General features: G+C 49.2%; 2 protein-coding genes across 8 annotated transcripts in view; both read left to right on the top strand.

Annotated features, from left to right (window-relative positions):
* Positions 1 to 21,989, top strand: part of CLK2 (CDC like kinase 2) — a 56,768-nt gene that overhangs the window by 16,944 nt on the left and 17,835 nt on the right. For 4 of the 7 annotated variants that reach the window (XM_053368132.1, XM_053368130.1, XM_053368131.1 and 1 more), the window contains one exon: positions 1,473 to 2,220. The exons of 1 other annotated variant lie outside the window; for it this stretch is intronic. In XM_053368132.1, coding sequence (XP_053224107.1) covers positions 1,473 to 1,655 — 183 coding nt within the window. In that variant the 3' untranslated portion in view covers positions 1,656 to 2,220. Of the gene's footprint in view, positions 1 to 1,472; positions 2,221 to 16,061; positions 16,193 to 21,989 lie in introns of those variants that run through there. 2 more of the 7 variants (XR_008327949.1, XM_053368133.1) reach the window with 1 other exon arrangement.
* LOC128403397 (complexin-3-like) lies at positions 8,317 to 14,057 on the top strand. The gene is made up of 4 exons (XM_053368136.1): positions 8,317 to 8,681; positions 11,856 to 12,030; positions 12,792 to 12,879; positions 13,717 to 14,057. Exons 2-4 carry the CDS (start codon positions 11,867 to 11,869, stop codon positions 13,921 to 13,923), a joined length of 459 nt encoding a protein of 152 aa, XP_053224111.1. The 5' UTR covers positions 8,317 to 8,681; positions 11,856 to 11,866; the 3' UTR covers positions 13,924 to 14,057.

Genomic DNA, 21,989 nt, shown 5'->3' with positions numbered 1-21,989 from the left:
AATGTGGAACCCTCAAGCAGGTCCTGAACACAAGAGCAACTCCCCTCTAGCCATGGAATAGCCAATTTGGTAGCCTCACCCTCCCCAAATTTTCCCAGACCGCTTTTAAAGCCATCCAAGCTGTTGCATAGTTCAGCTGTGCGCTGCGTGAAGAAGTCCCGTGTTTTATCTGTCCTGAATCTTCCAAGTTCGTATTCCTTAGATGCCCCCAAGTTACAGTGTTTCTGAGTGACGGGGGGAGTCTTTCCCCTCTCCACTTTCTCCAGGCCATACATCTCTCTCATGCCACCTGTAACTCACTTTTTCTCTATAAACCAGTGTTAAAAGATACATAAGCTAGCTGCCAAATGGCTTCTTAAACCCAGGGTTACAAGTCTCCAAAACGGAATGCCTCAGTTGCCATTTGGGGGCCAGGCGGCTCAAAGGTCACGTTTTTCAGTACAACTTCTTGGTTCCTGAAATTTGTTCTGATTGTGCAGATAAAATATAATGGATAGAATTCTACAGGGTGGGGTATTAGTGTGTGAAAACGATCCAAGGATCTCCCGGCATTCATCTCCAGATGGTGGAGACGTCAGGCACCATCCTGGCGCCCGGGCATCTTCACTTGGTTGCATGTGGTCGATAGCCAGGTGCAAAATACGCATGGCAAATTTCGAACGCTGCTCTAAACCTAAGAATCGCCTTTCCTCATGAGGGGGTTGCTGCATCCCCTTGATCATTTCACTTGCCCTTTGGGGAACTTTTCCCAGCACTACGTAAAGGTAAAGGGACCCCTGACCATTAGGTCCAGTCGTGGCTGACTCTGGTGTTGCGGCGCTCATCTCGCTTTATTGGCCGAGGGAGCTGGCGTACAGTTTCCAGGTCATGTGGCCAGCATGGCTAAGCCGTTTCTGGCGAACCAGCGCAGCACATGGAAACGCCGTTTCCCTTCCCGCTGGAGCGGTACCTATTTATCTACTTGCACTTTGACGTGCTTTTGAACTGCTAGGTTGACAGGAGCAGGGACCGAACAACGGGAGCTCACCCCCGTCGCTGGGATTTGAACCGCCAACCTTCTGATCGGCAAGCCCTAAGCTCTGTGGTTTAACCCGCAGCGCCACCTGCGTCCCAGCTCTACAATACAGTGGTACCTCGGGTTAAGTACTTAATACATTCCGGAGGTCCGTACTTAACCTGAAACTGTTCTTAACCTGAAGCACCACTTTAGCTAATGGGGCCTCCTGCTGCTGCTGCGCCACCGGAGCACGATTTCTGTTCTCATCCTGAAGCAAAGTTCTTAACCTGAAGCACTATTTCTGGGTTAGTGGAGTCTGTAACCTGAAGCGTATGTAACCTGAAGCATATGTAACCCAAGGTACCATTGTATCCCTTTTGTGGTGAGGCTACCAGAACGGCACACAGCATCCCCCTGGGTTTGCCTCCAGCAGCCGGTCTTTTCTTCCGTTCTGACAGCCGCCTTCTCCCCACAGAGGTACCTGGCCTCCGAGGCCGAAGAACACCACCAGCTCTTCGACCTCATCGAGGGCATGCTGGAATACGAGCCGGCCAAGCGGCTGATGCTGGCCGAGGCCCTGAAGCACCCCTTCTTTGACTCCCTGAAGCTGCAGCCTGGCCCCAAAGCCTGGGACTCCAGCCGTGACATCAGCCGGTGACCAGCGTAGCTCCTCCTCCCTGACTCATCCCCGCCCCCCGATACCTTCCCGCACATTCGGCCCCTGTGGAGGCTCGTGCAGGTTACGCTCATGCATTTTGGTGCTTTAAAAATAATAACAACAGGGACGACGATAATACAGACTGCGTCCTGATTCACCACAGGCTCCCTTTTTTGTTATCATGTAAAGCTTGTTAATATGTGAGATAGTGTGTGTGTATATATATATAAATACAAATATCTATAAATATATATATATATATATAAACATGCAGGAAATCTTGTGGCATTTCCCACCTGCCCCCATTCCTGTAAATAATGTGACCCTCCCTCTGAATCGGTGCCCTCTTCTCCTTTCCTGCTCCTGCTGTACATAATTCCAGCCCCCTCTCTCCCCTCCGCAGCGTGTTCTCAGCGTCCCCATGTAAGTTATAAGGCTGGTGGGATCCCCTTTGGGGAATTATTTTTGGATACTAAACCATAGCCCATTCCAATGCCAGGATTTTATATGGATTTTGTACAGTCTTTGTGGGAAAATGAAATAAAATATGACATGAATTAATGCTATAAGGGCTGCTGTTTGCAATGCTGGTTGTACCTGTCTCCTTCCTTCTCTATTTCTTTTGCCCACCTCAATCCTGACAATGGTTAATAGGATTCCAATGGGAAGTGGAATGTCTTAATAGTCCGCTGCCCCAACTATCATTTAAAGTTTGGTAAACTTAAAATGGGTGGTATAGTGGTTGGAGCAGGGGGCTAGCACCTGGGAGACCAGGTTTCAAATCCTCACTCAGCCGTGTTGAGATTCCTGCATTACAGAGGGCTGGACTAGATGACTCTCGAGGTCCCTTCCAACTCTACAATTCTATGAAGCTCTCGCTGCGTAGCCTCGGGCCAGTCACTGCCTCAAAAGACACACAACACCACCAATTTGTGGAAGGCAGGGTTGCGTCCAAGTCAATCATAAAGTAGACCCATTGGAAATTAACCAGGCAGCGCTAGGCATGTCCATTCAGGTCACTGGGTCTAATCTGAGTAGTTCCACTACCCCTCAAGCAGCCCAGGACAGGGCCTTCTCGGTGGCAGCCCCTCAGTTGTGGACTTCCCTCCCACAGAGGACCACCTGGTACCTTCGCTAGACAACTTTTGGTGAATACTGAAGATGCACCTCTTTGCCCTGGGCTTTGACACCTGAGATGTCTGTTTTCAGGGGTCGCACCCTTGTTCCTATGACTAATCTGTTTTAACTTTTTAAATTTTAAATAGTTGTTGCACCCTGCCTTGGGACCTGTGGATTGGGCAGTATAAATTTAATGATACAGAGATTTGTATTTAAATAGGTCCCCGTAAGATTTCCTACCACCATCAACTTTTCCTATAAGGTCCCCAAAATTAGAATAATATACCGTTACGAAAGATGGCGAGGAAAATGTTTTAGCAACTATAAAATGAGTAAACCCAGTCGAAGTGGAACAGAGCAGTATAAATTCATTAAAACAAAATGCCTTTAGTTGTCAAATGCCAGGCTGAAGTGTCACATGTTCATTATATGGAAGGGAGTGTCGCAATTTGGGGCCACTGCTGAGAAACATAAGCATTTCTAAGCACTTTTTACCCTAAAATGGGCGTCTTTTTACTCACCTGGGTATGTTGTGCTGAAAAATACATTGCGTAATCTGGAGACAAGCACCGATGGGTAATTACAGGGTTTATCCAGTGTTAGTCCTACTCAAAGTAGACTCATTAAAATGGTTTTGTTTATTACTTTCGGTGGGTCTACTAATGCTAGAAAACCCCCAATGTTCTGATCTGTGCACTACATCAGGTGACACAAATTAGGTCAGAGGCGGATCGTGGTGTTGGCGTCACGGTGTGTTTTGAGTTCTTTTTTTAAAAGCATGTGTCCAGGGAGCTGGAATCCTTCCAGCTTTGCAAGTCAGTGGGGCTGGGCCATCCCTGCAGGCTTAAATGACAAAGTCACGAGGGCTGACCCATGGCAGATTCCCATTGGCTGTTCTTGCTCTTGATCCCTCTCGTGGATCCGTTCTAGAGGGCTAGTGTGTTAATCTGTTAAAACAAGTGCAAAGTCTTAATCAAAGTACAAACAACCCTTAAACCTACTTTAATGTAAACTGCAAAAATAGACATATGACTTTCTGGGGGTGGGTATTAAAGTGCCCCACAGCAAGCCATGTGTGTGTTGGAAGATGGGGTTTAGTTCTGCTTCCCTGAATCAGGTTTTTCATGGGATGGGGTCCCAGTACTTCTCACTGACTTGTGTAAAATGTGTGTGCGTGTGTAGTTAGGAGTTTTTTTGGGGGGTGTTCAGTCTGGATGGCGGTCCAGATGGGTTGGGGGGGGATTAGCCTAGGTCCCCTTCCAGAACCTGTCATCTTGTATCTGTGAGGTTAGAATGTATAAGGCACGGGTGTCAAACACAAGGCCCGTGGGCTGAATCCGGCCCTCCAGACCTCGTCATGTGGCCCGTGTAGCCGCCACCGGCCGCCAGCCTTCACCTTTTATTCTCACTTTTTTTTTGGACACAAGAAAGCCGCCTCTTCAGCGCATGCGCGGCACCCTACAAGCCAGAGACCGTCTGCCATCTAGCGGCGCCGGCCGTTCTACACAGGAAACCTCCACAATAATTTATGATAATAAAGAGTGGACACATAGTCCTACAGATACAACCGGCCCTTTGAGGGTGACCAAACTGCTGATGCGGCCCCCGATGAATTTGAGTTTGACACCCCTGGTATAAGGGGAATCTTGCCAAACCAGTTCCTCTGTTAAGGTAATGCCTTTGTTTGGCTAGTCCAGACCTTCTCAATCCAGCCTGCAGACAGTCAGGGAATCAGCGTGTTTTTACATGAGTAGAAGGTGTCCTTTTATTTAAAATGCATCTCTGGGTTATTTGTGGGGCATAGGAATTTGTTCATTCCCCCCCCCCAAAAAAAATATAGTCTGGCCCCCCACATGGTCTGAGGGACGGTGGACCGGCCCACAGCTGAAAAAGGTTGCTGACCCCTGGGCTAGTCCAAAGAGGTTGCCGTAGAAACAAATGGATAGGCCTTTCCTCATGGCCTGTTGAGCCTCTTCAATCCATGCTTGGGTTATATATATTTATAACTAGGACTTCCAGATGAAGATGGCGACAAGTAAGGCTGCTTGTCCCTGAGCTCTGTGGTCTGTTCTAGTTTTGTGTATATATATAGATATAGAAACACATACAAAAAATACAGTAAAAGCAATAAGTGTGACCCATCAAATGCATACAAAGATGAAATGAAAATACAATGAAAGCAACTGAGGATCTCTCATATATATATATATATATATATATATATATATATATATGGGGTGAGTCAATTCGGTTCTTGACAAAGCCTCTTCACATGTTTATCTATAGAACAGGGGGTTTAGTGGGCCTAGTTTTTATCCTGAATAGTTTTACAATCAGTTGGTTCAGCAGTTCATGCTAATTGCTACATACAAGCAAGGGACATGCCCGTTTTATTTCTATGTGGGCTCAAAAGCCATATATTTTAACTGGAGGATAGGAGCTGGGAGAGCACCTGTTTTGGCTTGGCATTCTTAACTGATACGGAAGGCTTAGAAGACCATCTTGACTGAAGGATTCTCTGCAGTTTTAACGTGGCTTCAGTTAAAGCGCCCAGAACTCCATTGCTAAATTTAGCCCAGAAATCTATGCTGGACTATTGTGACTCAGCCAAGGGAAAGCTAACTGCAAAGCAGTATGTACCGGTAATTAATATGTCTTGCAGCCTTTGCCCTTTACATGTTGAGTGTTCAAGTACTGCGGCCGGAGATACTTTATTCCAAGTAATAGGTATTGCCACGTATTCCTCTGATGGAAGTATAGGTCAATTGATCCGGGCTTGTTAGGAGCCGGCATATATATAGGCTCCCAGGCGCCTTCATCTTCCTCCGTATAACAAAACCTCAACTAGGCATGAGAGCAATCTTGGCATAATAGACTCTGCCATAACAAAAGACTGCAGCTCTCTTGGCATGGGAAATTTTGCATGATCAATGTCTCCTCTCTAAACGAACAGCAGAGGGAATCTTTAGCAGAACTGATGCACAGGAAAAGGAAGTTGAAATGTTGGAGGGTACATCACCAGGACATACAAAATGTCCTCCTGCTACTGATGTGGGTCATGTGCCCCCTGTATTCTCTGCCCGCAGCCTGGCACAGCCTGGCTCCCAAGTCGGCGCATTTGCTGTAGGCTGTCCTGTCTAAAGCAATCCATCAAGAGTGGAGCTTCAGAGCAGATTGACGCACCAGTTGGGTTTTAGGCCGCGCTAAACAGATTGCAGCGCGATGAGCTGGGGGACTCTCCGGCCAAGGACAAGCCCTGGCAGGTGGTAGGACCCAGACCTGGGTTATACTTAAGCGGCTTAGAGCAAAAGGAGGGAAGGGGAGATGTCTGAGTAACCTGGGCGGGAGGGGGGTGTCGTGCGATTCACTTGGCCTAATACAGAAACACAGAGGTATTTCTGCCTGGAAGTGGGTGATGGGAGCCCAAACTGTCCATTGGTGCAGAATTGAGAGCTCTACAAATTGCAGCTCTCTTAAAATTATAAAGTTCCTTGGTCTCTTGCAAAAGAAAAGCTTGTGAAGTCTTCTTGTTGTCGCATGGGATTTGCAGTCCCAAGTCTCTGGAGGGCACCGGGTTGGCAAAGAGTGTAAGGCAGAGGAGAGTCATCAGCAATGTGCAGTGGTTGAGATGCGACTCAGAGGCAATGATCCTGCGCATTGGCGTCAAGGCATTTGCAAGCCGTGTCCCTCTTTTTTGTCCATGAGACATTCGAGGCTAATATATTAGGAATGAATAATGCAATCCGTACGGATAGGTTTGATCATAGATAGAAGAACATTTTCCTTGGAAAATGGTTTTATTCCTAGCTGGTTGACAATTTTTGTATATTGCCCAATAACTGATATTCTCCAGTTTAAACGGCATAGTTTAAAAGCCATAGATAATTCGTTTTGTGAGATTGTACAAGACAGTTTTCAGTCCACACTCCTCGATATTAGAATTGTTGTGGGTGAAATTTTAAAAGCTGGTACTTTATGTACCAGGGAGCACCTTGAAAGCCAGTTAAAAGTTGTGTTTCTAAAAGTCCTGTTTTTAAAAATACATTTAACCCAATAAAGCCTTAATACTAGCACCATTCCTTCATTTAACACTTTGAAATATACATTTTTTATATTAAAAAAGGTATAAAAAGGTGGTACTTCTTTTTTAATCAGGTGAAGATACTTCCTGCAGGTATTCCTCGACCCACCAGTCCTCAACAGGTGAAAGACAGTAAGATGTCTTCTTATTACGGGAGTTGAGAGATAGCTCATTTGGTAGAGCATGAGACAAACTGAGGGTCGTGGGTTTCAGCCCCACATTGGGCAAAAGACCCCCGCATTGCAGGGGGTTGGAATAGATTACCTTCGTGCTCTCTCCCAAATCAACAAGTCTGTGATTCTGCGAATTCTTGAATAATACAATTCAATTACTAAAGCGACATTCAAGCAAACGAATGAAAAAAGGTACCGTATTTTTCGTCCCATAGGACGCTCCGTCCCATAGGACGCACCTAGTTTTTTTTGGGGGGGAAATAAAGGAAATCCCCCCCCTTTATTTCCCCCCCAAAAGCAGGTCGGAGAAACCGAACCAGGTCGGGGAACAGCGGGATGGCGGCGCTGCGCCTCCCTGCTGTCCCCCGAGCTTGTGGGGCTGGCCAATGTCTGCCCGGCGCGAGGGGCGCTCTGCTTCAGGGTGCCCTGCGCGCCAGGCGGCAGGCTGCTGTCCGCAGCGTTGGGAGCCCTGCGGGGAACTCCTGCAGGGCTCCCCACGCTGCAGATGTCTGTCCGGCGTGAGGGGTGCTCTGCTTCAGGGTGCCCCGCCCGCCGGGCGGCAGGCTGCTATCCGCAGCGTGGGGAGCCCTGCGGGGAACTCCTGCAGGGCTCCCCACGCTGCGGATGTATGTCTGGCGTGCAGGGCGCTCTGCTTCAGGGTGCACCGCGCGCCAGGCGGCAGGCTGCTATCGGCAGTGTGGGGAGCCCTATGGGGAACTCCCGCAGGGCTTCCTAGGCTGCGGATGTGTTCCCGAAGCGTCGGGCGCTCTGCTTTCAGGGCGCCCGGCGCTCCGGGAAGCAGGCGGCTATCCACAGCCTAGACATCCCTGCGGGACCTCCCGCAGGGCTGCCTAGGCTGCGGATGTGTTCCCGAAGCCTGGAGAGCGAGAGGGGTCAGTGCGCACCGACCCCTCTCGCTCTCCAAGCTTCAGCGAAAGCCTGCATTCGCCCCATAGGACGCACCCAGATTTCCCCTTCATTTTTGGAGGGGAAAAAGTGCGTCCTATAGGGCGAAAAATACGGTAAGTTAAAATTTGGAAGAGTGACGTGGCCAGAGGTGTTTTGACCATATATAAACTAGAACAGTGTCTCCCGAACTTGGGTCTTCAGCTGTTTTCAGATTACAATTCCCATCATTCCTGACCTTGCTAGCTATGGGTGATGGGAGTTGCAGTCCAGCTGGAGACACAAGTTTGGGAAACGCTGAACTAGAAATACAAATGTGCCGGGTTTGCACTGATATCAGTTCTTGGCAATTGCTTTGTTTTCCTCTTTTGGAGCAAGCGGACTAGGAGGACTAGGAACTTGCAATTTGGAAAAACAAAACCAAAGCTAATTCTTCTATCCCCCAGCAAGCTGTTTGAGATACCTTGGAAATGGAGCAGTGTGTCACAGGCCGCCAGCACGTGCCGGGTGTCCTACACGGCAAGCCAGCGGATGTTTTGCTCAAGGTGCCATCTGGATGGCCTGACTGTCACCCAGGTGGATCAGAGACAGCTTGGCGTCAGCCGGAGTCTTTGCGTCGCTTCTGATCCCTGTTTAAATAGCTTGAGCTGCCCAAGAGTTTTAATCTTCTTTCTGGGGCATTTGGAGAGAGAAGACCAGCTAGCTACCTATGCCTGACAGAAGCACAAAAGACTCCCAGGATCCCAGGTGAGTTTACGGAACAGGGCAATATTCAGGTGAGAAGATGCCAGAAGGAGCTGGGATGTACCTGTACATTTCTGGCTTCCAGAGGCAGGAGGCTGATTCCTTGGGTTTTGTCCGTACTTTCCTGAGAGTCAAGCTTGTACAAAAACCAGACCCTCCAAGTGTCCCTATTTTCCAGCGACGGTCGCCAGTTTACAGAAGCCGTCCCAGTTTCTGATTTGATCCCGTAATGTCCCGCTTTACCTTAGGTCAGGACACCCCTGTTTTCATTGGAGAAATGTTGGAGGGTCTGGAATAATGTGCTAAGGAGATAAGTAATCAGTGCTTTTTTTTTAATGTTCTTGAGTCATTTTGCCCTAGGGAAATAAACATTTTATAGTTCAAATCAGGGGAAATAAATACAGTAAATGGACAACAGTACACAGATTCAAAAAATGTTTAGGGGTATGCGTACCCCCAGAAAAAAGCACTGTAAGTAATTATACAACATTCACAAGACAGCTGAAGGTAGACCTGTATTTTTTAAATCATGGGTAGGCAAACTAAGGCCCAGGGGCCGGATCCGGCCCAATCACCTTCTAAATCCGGCCTGCATAGAATCATAGAATCATAGAGTTGGAAGAGACCACAAGGGCCATCGAGTCCAACCCCCTGCAGACGGTCCAGGAATCAGTGTGTTTTTACATAAGTAGAATGTGTCCTTTTATTGAAAATGCATCTTTGGGTTATTTGTGGGGCATAGGAATTCGCTCATTCCCCCCCCCCCCAAAAATAGTCTGGCCCCCCACAAGGTCTGAGGGACAGTGGACTGGCCCCCTGCTGAAAATGTTTGCTGACCCCTGTTTTAAATGTTTCATGTTTTATTATGTTGTTATATACGTTGGGAGCCGCTCAGAGTAGCTGGAACAACTCAGTCAGACGGGTGAGGTATAAATAATAAAATTATTATTATGGAATAGGACGTCCCTATTTTCATCGGAGAAATGTTGGAGGATATGAAAGACTGAGAATTCTTAATATGTGGTGAAATTTGAAGCAGGGTGATCTTTATCCCAGATTAGTTGTCCTGGAATATTTTTGCATCTCTGGCTCCAACCATCATTGGGTCTGACTCGCTCCCAGCATGAGGCCCTTAAAAGATTATTCCTGAGGGAATGCGGCCCTCGATGGGGTAAAAGGAGCCCACCGAGGGCTTGGGTGAGAGCATGCCAGAAGATTCCCTTGCTGGATTGGGAAGCCCAGCGTCTACTGGGTGAGATCTGGCGAAGTCATACACCAAGCAGGCTCCTAGAAATCAGTGGATTTCAACTGATTTCAATAGGTCTCCTCTAAGTATGGATCTCACAGTTGGATACATTAATGCATCTGAATCCTGTTTGCTGGGAACCGCAGGTGAGGAGAGTCGCTCTTGTGTTCGAATCCTGCTTGAGGGTTTACCTCAGGCATCTGGTTGGCCACTGTGAGAACAGGATTCTGGCCTTGATGGGCAGCTGGCCTGATCCAGCAACCAGGCGTGTATTATATTCTTATAGAGACCTGCAAATGCCTGCTCACTGTGAACTGGCAGCTTCATGGTTCCTCCTGCTCTGCCTTCTGTGAAGGGAGGGGGGCGGTCTAAATCTTCAAACAAGATTTGGACCAGACGGTTCTTCAAAGAGTGCAGTCTGCTGATTCATATGATTTGGGCTACGGAATATGTCAGAGACTATCCCATGGGGAAACTGCCTGGCCCCCACACTTCATATTACAAATAGCATTCTTAATTTCTTCCACCTGTGACGGTTTTGCAAGAGTTTCCTTTTTGCTGCAAATATCGCTGCGAGGAAACTAACTGGGATAAATTCACACACACACCCAGATTCTCAGCCCAAAGGGCCGTTTATCCTCCTTAAGGTAAAGGTAAAGGACCCCTGAAAGTTAAGTCCAGTCGTGGATGACTCTGGGGTTGCGGCGCTCATCTCGCTTTACTGGCCGAGGGAGCTGGCGTTTGTACACAGACAGTTTTTCTGGGTCATGTGGCCAGCATGACTAAGCCGCTTCTGGAAAAACCAAAGCAGCGCATGGAAACACCCGCCGGAGCGGTACCTATTTATCTACTTGCACTTTGACGTGCTTTCAAACTGCTAGGTTGGCAGGAGCAGGGACCGAGCAACCGGAGGTCACCCCGTCTTGGGGATTCGAACCGCCGACCTTCTGATCGGCAAGTCCTAGGCTCAGCGGTTTAGACCACAGCCCCACCCCCTCTTATCTTCCTTATATAGCTTCCAATAATATTTCTGAAACTCTGTGTGCATGGGCCACTGGTTCTTTCTCCTTGTCCTAGGATGGAGAGCATATACAGATAAAATAGCTGCTCTTGTCCTTAAGACAACAAATTGCGCCCCCCTAGGACTGGGCGATATCTTGTTTTCAACATTGTGATATATGACCAGCTAAACATTGTGATAAACCGATATATCATGATGTCTGAAATAAGGACGGAGTTACATGTAAGCAGAGGCATCGTCCAACTTCACGGGTTTTCCTGCATCATGATTTCTGCATAGCACACAAACACACACACACAATGACCCCACGATTCACAATATATTGCCATGTCAGAAATTATGAAACCGATATCACGATATGGACTTCAAACCAGTTTTGGATGATAGATCCATAGATCGCCCAGCCTTAGCACCCAGGAAACCTTGATCCTAAACTGCTTTCGTGGCAGAGAGCGGAATGGAATCAAGGACTTTATCCAGGGCGCTTAATCTGAAATAAACTGGAATCGTCATTAAAACACATTTTATCCTTTTAAATACAGTGGTACCTGAGGTTAAGAACTTAATTCATTCTGGAGGTCTGTTCTTAACCTGAAACTTTTCTTAACCTGAGGTACTACTTTAGCTAATGAGGCCTCCCGCTGCCGCCGTGCAATTTCTGTTCTCATCCTGAGGTAAAGTTCTTAACCTGAGGTACTATTTCTGGGTTAGCGGAGTCTGTAACCTGAAGCATCTGTAACCTGAAGCGTCTGTAACCTGAGGTACCACTGTATTGTTTTAGTCATCTGGCAAAGGAATTCTGACAGGTTCCCCGCAAAATGCTCATTTTTTAAAAAAAGATTGTGCATTTCACATTGTGAGCCGCCATGTTCAACCTTGCCTCCTCCCTTTCCTCTGCCCTGCATTCCAGCAGTCCTCCCTATGGAGTCCGCAGTGAAATCGGCGTTTGGAGTGCCGGCCAGACAGCTGCTGTGCTGTGTCTCGGCCGACTTCCCCAGGGAGAAGGGCATCAGCTCCCAAAGGTGCCACAGCAAGAACCGAGCGCAGCCTCCGGCTCGGAAGACGCCAATCAACGAAAAGCACAAGTAAGAGTCCCTCTACTCCTTTCCTGACCGAGGATCTCAAAACCCTAAGCCAGGAGGTTCAACTCGAGGGCCACATTCCCTTCTGGGCAACCTCTCGGGGGCCGCATGCAGGTGGTGGGCGGGGCCAGAGGCCAAAGTAGGCGGGGCAACAGATGTAAATTTCACTTTTTGCTTAGTTTCCACACATGCACACAAATGGCCCTCTCTGTCCTCAAGCCAGGCATGGTCAGAGGTCAGGGACATATTCTAGCACCCTAGGAGGGTAAAAAGTAAGACTGCTGATGGGTGTGGCCCAGAGGTGCTAATCTGAATAAAATATTCGGGGGCAGGTAAGCCCCGCCCTGCATAATTTATCACAATACACAGTACTCACCCACCATTGGAATGGCAGTGCCCATCAACTTGGGCGGGGGGCCTGGCCCCCTCATATATTGGCAGGGGCGCGAAGGGACCTCAGCCCCTAGGAGTTTGCCTACCCTTTCATCCATAAGGGCTAGAAACCCGTTTTTTAAAAATGAAGACGATGCTAAGATTTCTCCGGAATTCTCAAGATTTCCCTGCTACCCAATTCTGCATGTGCTAATTCTGCGCTTGACTGCAATGTTGGAAACACACGGCTGAAGTCTAGCACCCACACAAAAGCACCTGCAGTTGCTCGTCCAAACTTTTGACAAATTCCACAAAGGAGGCGAGCCCACCTCTTCCAGAAGCATCTCATTCCCGTGCTTGAGTGGCTCATCTTGATTCTCTTTTTCCTCCAGGAGCAAACGGGACGCAGCCTTTGCTCAACAGAAGGCTGAGCGAGCCACCATGAGGGCCCACCTCCGGCAGAAATACCAGCTGCCCAAGGTAAGGTTTGCCTACTCCCTGACACATCTTGCCCTGTCTGTCTCCAACGGGGCCTTCTTTGGTCCCCATATCTGGAGATTAAACAACTGGCTGCAGGGGAAGGGGCTTCTTGGTGGTGGTGTCCCAACTGTGGCATTCCAAACTCCATTTCCCCATAGTTAGTGACCTAAACCATGGTTTGCTAAACCAGTTTGCTAAACCACAGTTGGCTAAATCAGTTTGCTAACCACGGTTTGCTGAACCATGGTTTGCTAAACTACAGTTTAGCGTTATATATGAGCCCAGCTCCCCAGCTAACTACCGTTTACTGACTATGGCTAACAGTCTCTTGTAGACCAAGGTTTGCAGTTGGTTCCTTCCTACACCTCAGTTAATGTTAACCATAGTATTATGCGCAAACCTGGATGCCCTCCTTAAGAACGGTTAAGGAGTCATCGCTGCCCAACAGCTACAGATCCACAAAACTATCAAAACCACTCTGAAGGCTCAGCTGCTCCTGCTGGTGCATTTAACTAGCCTGTGACACAAGAAACCAAGGTTTAAGCGATTGTCAGATGCTTCTACATTAACTGTGGTTAGCATTAGCTACGGTTGAGCATTACACGTGAAACAAGACAATGCATCTTAAGTGGAAAGGCTCCCTCCTCCTTAGTCTCAGCGTTGCCCTTGTAGAAGTCAACAGAGAGGAGGGTGGGGAGAAAGCCATCATTAGCCAGCTCTGCCTGCCACTGGTGCCATCTGCTGTTGGGCTCCTTGCCTTCCATCCTACCAGTCCCAAATGGTGACAGCCATGGTCCAGCATTAATTTCACCCTGCACCCCTTTCTTCCTCTCCCAGAACCGGACAGATAAGAAGCAGCTGGAAGCGGTTGGGAACAAGACGAAACTCCCCCAGGACCTCCTGGCTATTGTGAAGCCCAAAGCTACCACAGATCCCAGCTCCATCTTCTCCAGCTTGGGTGGTCTGGATTTCAGCGCCTTGCGGGTGACGGCAGCGAGCGCCGTGCAGTCCCTTCAGCGCCCGGTGCAGTGCCCCGTCATGTGAGTGAGCCCCCCTTCCAAGGACCCTCACTCCAGCGGACACAGGAGTTGTTATTCACTGGGATGCGCGACTGCAGATCGCTGGACCTCAAAGCCCCTCCACGGTCTTGACGTGGGCCCAGCGTCCACCAAACTTAAGGCTGTAGCCCAGGACTTGTGGGTTGGATGGGGGTGTCCTGGTGGGTCTTGTGAAGCCCGTAAGACAGAGTTTTCCTGCCGCTGCTGTAGGAGAATGTCTGGCTTTCTGTTGGGACAAGTGGTTGGGCGCCATCAAGGATGGTGCCACCTGGAACCGGCTGCATGGCCACTGTTTACGTTTTTCTAGGCGGTTCCATGAGATGGCTCCTTCCACACAGCCTGGTTGCCCTTGCCAGTGTTAGGTCCTTCAAGATCTTTGCATCAAAAGTCTGTTGAAGAAGAAAATCCGTGGTACCACCATGAATGCGGCTGCTCTGAAGCGGCCACAAGTAGAACTCAGCTGGCCAGTGGCAGAGGACATCAACGCTGTGCACAAGGCCCATGGTTCAGTCCCCGTGTTTTGGGTGCTGGGATTTTGGGCAGTGTGGGAGGAGAAGGATCTGTGCTTGGGGCTTTGGGGAGCGGCCACCAGCCAGGTTGGGTGATCCTGGGAAAGATGGTCCATCTCCTGACAGTCCACGTTCCTGCTGTCTTTGGGGTGATGTTGTGGGTTCAGAGTCCTGTGTCTCAATAAAACAGTTGATCTTTTGCTCTTGTCATCATTCTTGCTATTGGTAACAATAAGAATTATGATCTGAAGAGGGGCTCTTGTTAATTCTCCATTACAAGGAGATTTGGCCCAGGCTGTTGTTCTTTCTTGGAGCTTCATAAAGCTTGTGAGAATAATCAGAACATGGAGGGTGGAGCTGTAGGAGAGTGGCAGCTGGGAGGAAACAGGGCAGGAAGGAGAGAGAAAGAGAGTCAGAGGTGAATTGTTTGAAAAGGCAGCAGAATCCCTGAGCCCTACCCAGTAATCTGACAGCACCAGATTGCAGCTCAGAAGCAAGACTGGGAATGCTTCCAGACTCCTGCTATTTTGCTGGGGTAGGGATTCAGTCCACTGAATGCCTGCAAATTCAGGTTGCTCACTTAAAGTTGGTCTGGTGCTCTTACAGGACAAAACTCCTCACAACACACACACGTATACTGTACGTGCACCAAACTTTGTGCAATAAAATAAATACAGTGGTACCTCAGGTTAAGTACTTAATTGGTTCCGGAGATTCATTCTTAACCTGAAACTGTTCTTAACCTGAAGCACCACTTTAGCTAATAGGGCCTCCTGCTGCCGCCGCGCTGCTGAAGCACGGTTTCTGTTCTCATCCTGAAGCAAAGTTCTTAACCTGAAGCACTATTTCTGGGTTAGCGGAGTCTGTAACCTGAAGCGTATGTAACCTGAGGTACTACTGTACTTAATAAGCAGCTGGCATTGTACAGTTGCCCTACAAAAATTTGTGCAAGAAATCAGAATGAACGCTCAACAAATTTGGTCACCTGGAGGCCATCACTGATCTAAGTAGCCATTTCTGGAAACTTAGGCTGCGCCGATGTCATACATTTAAAGCACACGGCTTCCCCTGGAAAAACCTTGGAACTGCAGTTCCCAGAGCTACAATTCCCAGCACCCTTAACAAACTACAGTTCCCAGGATTTTGCGGAGGTGCCACGTGCTTTTCAAGCAACGTGTGTAGGGCACGGAATCTGTTGCTGGACTCCAACTCCCACCAGCCCCAACCTGCACGGCCAATGGCTACGGACGATGGGAGTTGTAATCCAGCAACTACAACTCCCATCAGGCCTAGCCGCCGGCCATTCTGGCTGGGGCTGATGGGAGTTGGAGTCCATCAGTTCCATGTTGCCTAACCCCTGGTGCGGAGCATGACTGATACCCTTTTCGTTGCACTTCAGCAGCTTCTTCCGTATCCTATATGGGACTACAGCCCCCAGCATACCCTGCGCCCGGTCCCCTCTAAACTCAAGCTCTGTAGAGAACTACATCTCCCATCATCCCCCGCGCGGGGACATCTCCCTTTGGGCGTCACGGCTCCACTTCCCCCGTTTCCTCTCAGTCACGTGCGTAGGAATCCCCTCCCTCTCTGCGGGTGACGCGCAGAACCTCGGCAGCCAATGGGCGTTGAGCATCGCAGGCGAGGCGACGCAGTCGAACGCTCGGCGGAGGGAGGGCAGGACGGGCAGGCATGGCCCTGAACGGCGGGGGAAACCCCTTCGAGGGGGAGACGGGGAATCCCTTCCAGGTGCGTCTGGCGGGGGCGCACGAGGGGGGGCGGCGGGGGGCGCGCGGCTTCTCCTCCCCTCCCCCGGGGTGGTGATGCCCATTCCGGGGTAAAAGGGGCTCTTTACCCGGATACGGACCGGGGACTCGGAGAGCAGGATTTCCCCTGGGGCGTTGATCTCGTTGACCCCCTGCCCGTTGTCTTGAGGTGGGGGGGTCCTCGTAGCTTACCTGCCCCCAGTCCCTCTGGGGGGTGAGCAGAGGGGTTTTAGCCTCCCACTCTCCTCCAGTGGTAAGTCCGAAGTTGGGAGTAAGTCGGGCGCCTTCTTGGCTCTCCGCTGTTGGGTTTGCTTTTGCCCCTGGTACAGTGGTACCTCGGGTTACAGACGCTTCAGGTAACAGACTCCGCTAACACAGAAATAGTACCTCGGATTAAGAACTTTGCTTCAGGATGAGAACAGAAATTGCGCTGTGGCAGCGGGAGGCCTCATTAGCTAAAGTGGTGCTTCAGGTTAAGAACAGTTTCAGGTTAAGAACGGACCTCCAGAACGAATACCCGAGGTACCACTGTACTGCGAATGTGGGGTGCTGGTCTCTCTCCCATCCCCAACCACTGTCTCCCCCACACACTTATAACATACCAACTTGAATATAATATTGGAGGGGCAGGTAAGCCCCTCCCCACATAATTGATCCCAAGACGCAGCGCATGCATACTATTTGAATGGCAGTGCCCATCAACTTGGGGGGGCGGGTGGCCTCGCCCCCTCAAATATTTTATTGGGGAGAGGCATAAGGGACCTCGGGCCCCTAGGAGTTGGCTCCTAGGAACCACCGTCTGCTGCTTCCCCCATCCCGACCCTTCAGAAGCGACTCTTCCTTCTGGCGACTGCTGGCGGAGCAAGAGCGAGATGTCAGTCAATTGTTGTCGTTTGCTGCTGCTTTGAATCTGGTGGTCAATGGATCCTTTGTAGCCGAGCCTGTAGGGCAGGCTTAATTTTTTAAAATTACCCTTTATTAGTGGAATGAGGGCCTCTCTCCACTCCTGTCTCATCAGTTGGGCTAAGAAACACTTGATCTGGCTGGATTTGCTGTCCCCATCTCTGTTTAGTCAACCATACTATTCTAGAACGCTGCAGTGTTTGTGCCTGCCCTGCCTTAAAAATAAATTAAAAATCCTCAGGAATAACTGGAGGCTGCCTGTTACGGAGCTAACTGAGCCCTAGAATAACTGAGGGGCTTTACACATACAGCTACTTCTTCAAATGGTATTTCCCATGGTGCCTTCGTTTATCTCCACCTCCTGAGAATTGCTGCATTCTGTCCTGTCTCTGGATTAAATAAACCTAGTTGCTCGCCCAGCCCAGATCTCTTTGGATAATTGGCCGCTTGGCTTCATTCTAATTGCCTCTTCCGCCTTTCAACTCCACGGCTGTGAAACTCTTAAGGTTTGGCCTGGTCCACTGCGTCACTTATCTCCCCTAGAGATAACTAGGATCTGAGGTGGGGTAAACTATTGTCAACTTGATAAGGTTATTAACCTTGGGGTTTTATCATATGAGACCCCAAGCACGTAGTTCCTTCAGAACTGTAGGCCTGTTGTTGACTATCTTTTCAAGTGTGGTCGTTTTTTATTGTTAAATAGTGTTTTCTCTGACTGGGAAATATTTTTGTTACGTTGGTCATCTTGCCCGTTGTCTTCCTGTCCCTTCTACTGTTCTTTGGGCCCAGCCCAACTTTTCTAAGCAAAATGGGTTGCCTAACCTCCATAGGCAATGAGTAACTGCCTGGGTCAATATTTATCCTTTGGTCAAAAGAGAGAGGTGTGAACAGTGCTTGGAGGTCTTGCTTTCCACAAGCCTTTTTCTTTAGGGAAGTTTTTAATGTCTGATGTTTTATTGTATTTTTTATATTTTGTTGGAAGCTGCCCAAAGTGGCTGGGGAAATCCAGCCAGATGGGCGGGGTATCAATTATTATTATTATTAATAATCATCATCATCATCATTAAGCCTCTGTGTGGGTGCTATCTGTGGGTGCTCAGAGGTACTCTTGTCCAGTGTTAGAAATTCAGATATATACAGTGGTACCTCGGGTTACATACGCTTCAGGTTACAGACTCCGCTAACCCAGAAATAGTACCTCGGGTTAAGTACTTTGCTTCAGGATGAGAACAGAAATCGTGCTCCGGCGGCAGCAGGAGGCCCCATTAGCTAAAGTGGTGCTTCAGGTTAAGAACAGTTTCAGGTTAAGAATGGACCTCTGGAACGAATTAAGTACTTAACCTGAGATACCACTGTAAGCTAAGTGCCAAATGGCTCCTTAAACCAAGGGTACAGTCACCAAAACAGAAGGTCTAGTTGCCATTTTGGGGCAAGACGGCTCTCAAGTCTTATTTTTCAAATAATGGACTGACTGTGATTGATTCTCTGTTAAACATCTGGCCAGTTCAGATGGCAACCTTGAGCTCGGTTAAGAGCTTAGAGAACTGAAAGAAGAAAAGTCACTTGGCCCAGGGACAGTCCACATGTATATTGGCTTATTTCGACCTCTTTTTCTTAATGGTGACACAGGCCATTCATAACGCTGGGATATTCTTCACAACCGTGATCAGGGCAGCCATGTGGGCTAAGTGAAGACAAGCGACAACAATTCACTAGAACGCCATTCGCTGTTCCTGCCCAGGCTGGCACAGAGAAAAGGCATTGTGGTTCCAGAAATGCTTTCTGGTTGTGCAGGGGGAAAAAATAACTGACAGAATTTTACAGGATGGGTTATTAGTGTGTGGAAACAGTCCAGATCCAATGATTCCCAGATGGTGGAGATGTCAGGCCCCCTCCTGGCCCCCAGACAGCCTCACTTGGTCACAAGTGGCCAATAGCTGGGTGCAAAATACGCCTGGCTCATTTTGAACACTGCGCACTAGCAGAGGTCTACCGCACTAAGGTCCTGCTAGTATATGTCCCAGAAGGCAACTGGTTGTAGAATCATAGAAATGGGAAGAGGCCTCAAGTATGCTGGGCCTGAGGGTAACCTGTGAAACGCGGTCCAGGACCAGTCCAGAATCCAAAGGTTCCACTGGGAGTCAGTCCAACAGGGCCTAGGCAGGAAACCAGGCAAGGACAGGTACAGGATCTCAGGCAGGATCTAGCACACAGCAATGTTGCTCCCGCAACCTGGGGCGGGGTCCGACAGCCTTTTATCTTTGTCGGGGTATCGGCCGGTCCTGATCCCCCGGCGACTCACCTCCCTGTCTCACCCGAAGGTGAGCACTCCTCCTGCGAGTACTCAGGTCTCTCCTTCTCTCAGACCTCAATCTCTGCAGCTCGGGAGACGTCGGTGGGTTACTAGACCCAGAGGCCGCTTCAGCCTCCCCTGACCCAACCGGTAGTAGAGCAGCTGTAAATGATGGCCCAGCTGAAGGCGATGAGGTAACCCCGCATCTGGAGCCAGGGCAGGCTCAGACCAGCTGGTGTTTGTTGCAGGGGAACCTGTGCAGACTGGGACTCTTCAGGATCAGGCCTCAGACTTGGTTCAGATGATGCCCGAGGCAAAGGATCTGGTGCAGACTTGAGTCTCCTCTGGTTCTGAGTCCGAGCCCGAGTCCCAGGCCATCACACTCTAGTCCTTCAGTGCAAGGAATCACAGCTAAAGGATCCCTGCAAGATGGCCAGCCGAGCTCTGTTTACAAACCTCCAATGAAGGAGCGTCTGTTCCACTTGTTGGCCTTTGTGAGAATAGGATGTTGGACTTAGATGAGCAATTAGGCTCAATCCGGTAAAGCTGTTGACAGAGGCAGAGAGTTCGAACATTCTCCTCCACATCCTGCCCATCGCAGGAAGCCATGCGAGAGCTGAGCCGCCCTCTTCATACAGGCTCCGAAGGCAAGCTTCAAATCAAAACATGTGGCTTTAAAGCGCTCCATTTCAATGCTCCTTTCCCACAAGGTTTCCCCCCCCCCCTGCAGAGTTACAATAACAGCAACTGGCCCTGCTTTGCGAAATCAGACCCCAAAGCCCATCTGCTTCAACATCCTGTTTCCAACAACAGCTGGCCGGAAGCTTCCAGAAAGCTGACAATCAGAGTCGGGGGGGGGGTGGAGCACACCCTTTCCCGCCCTCCCAGCACACAGACTATTCGGAGGTAGACTTCCCCAGAAGATGGGGGCTCCATTCAGCTGCTATCACAGCAAACAGCAAAAAGATATTCGGACTGAAAGTGCTGGCGTATTTTGTTCCTAAAAGTTTTTGCAAACCACAAAAGAAACATACGAAGGCAGCGTACAAGGGAATCCTTAAAGCATCACAAACATTTAAGATTATGAAATTCAGAATGAATGAATCATATTAATTCTCGCTGGGTGAAGCAGAAATGTTTTCTGCAGAGTTGCAGGTGCCTCTCTGCTTTCAACAGGAAAAAGCCTTCCAGAGAACTGGCAAGAAAAGCTTTGATTCGTGTAGGCACTACTAGATGAATACGACATAACTGTGCAGAGATCAGGTGGTTTCTTGGGATGATCTCAAGCGATCAGGGGGTGATAGCCTTTCTACACATTCAAAGCATTCCCCACCCCCTTCCTTTATATGGAACTGGCAGGGCACAATATGCCCCCCTTTGACCACATTTGCATCCAGCGGAGTTGTGTCACGAAGCATGAGACGATTAAACAAATTTGCAGAGGATAACTTTTCCAGTGGCTACTGGTCCCTAGGGCTGGGCGATGTCAGATACCGTCGTAGTTCTAACCATAAGCAGTGCTAACTAGCAATCCGGCGGCATAATAATAATAATAATAATAATAATAATAATACAGTGGTACCTCGGGTTACAAATGCTTTAGGTTACAGACTCCGCTAACCTAGAAATAGTACCTCGGGTTAAGAACTTTGCTTCAGGATAAGAACAGAAATCGGGCTCCGGCGGCAGCAGGAGGCCCCATTAGCTAAAGTGGTGCTTCAGGTTAAGAACAGTTTCAGGTTAAGAACGGACCTCTGGAACGAATTAAGTACCGTATTTTTTGCTCTATAAGACTCACTTTTTCCATCCTAAAAAGTAAGGCGAAATGTGTGTGCGTCTTATGGAGCGAATGCAGGCTGCACAGCTATCCCAGAAGCCAGAACAGCAAGAGGGATTGCTGCTTTCACTGCGCAGCGATCCCTCTTGCTGTTCTGGCTTCTGAGATTCAGAATATTTTTTTTCTTGTTTTCCTCCTCCAAAAACTAGGTGCGTCTTGTGTTCTGGTGCGTCTTATAGAGCGAAAAATACGGTACTTAACCCAAGGTACCACTGTAAACATCACGATGTATCACCAACCAAACATCGCTATTTGTGGATACACCATGATGTTGAAACAAGAAGCTGAGACACTTTCACCCCACTGCCTCGCGAGCAGGGACAACACAGCTTGTTTGCGCTGCTCAGCTGGGAGGGGAACACTAAACTGCGAGCCCTGCATTTTGCACCTGGCTATTGGCCACCTGCGACCGAGTGAGGAGGCCTGGGTGCCAGGATGACGCCTGACATCCCCACCATCTGGAGGTGCATAACATTCCCAGTTTGGGTTCCCCAGTAACTGCCGTTCAGAGGCCTGTTGTCTCAGATGCAGCAGCCAGACTGCTGGCTGGGAGCGGCCGCCGAGACCATATTACATTGGTCCTTAAAGACCTACATTGGATCCCAGTACGTTTCGGAGCACAATTCAGAGTGTTGGTGCTGACCTTTAAAGCCCTAAACGGCCTCGGTCCAGTATACCTGAAGGAGCGTCTCCACCCGCATCGTCCAGCCTGGACACTGAGGTCCAGTGCTGAGGGCCTTCTGGCAG

Source organism: Podarcis raffonei, chromosome 16 (genome assembly GCF_027172205.1).
Source record: "Podarcis raffonei isolate rPodRaf1 chromosome 16, rPodRaf1.pri, whole genome shotgun sequence".
NCBI lineage: Eukaryota > Metazoa > Chordata > Lepidosauria > Squamata > Lacertidae > Podarcis > Podarcis raffonei.
The sequence above is the reverse complement of the archived record's forward strand: the minus strand, read 5'-3'. Positions and strand labels throughout refer to the sequence as shown.

Bases quoted from the DNA above. Each gene is read 5' to 3' on its own strand.
- LOC128403397 (XM_053368136.1), top strand. From the start codon at position 11,867: ATGGAGTCCGCAGTGAAATCGGCGTTTGGAGTGCCGGCCAGACAGCTG. The intron at 12,031-12,791 runs GTAAGAGTCCCT...TTTTTCCTCCAG, and splicing joins CCAATCAACGAAAAGCACAA to GAGCAAACGGGACGCAGCCT. The intron at 12,880-13,716 runs GTAAGGTTTGCC...TTCCTCTCCCAG, and splicing joins AGAAATACCAGCTGCCCAAG to AACCGGACAGATAAGAAGCA.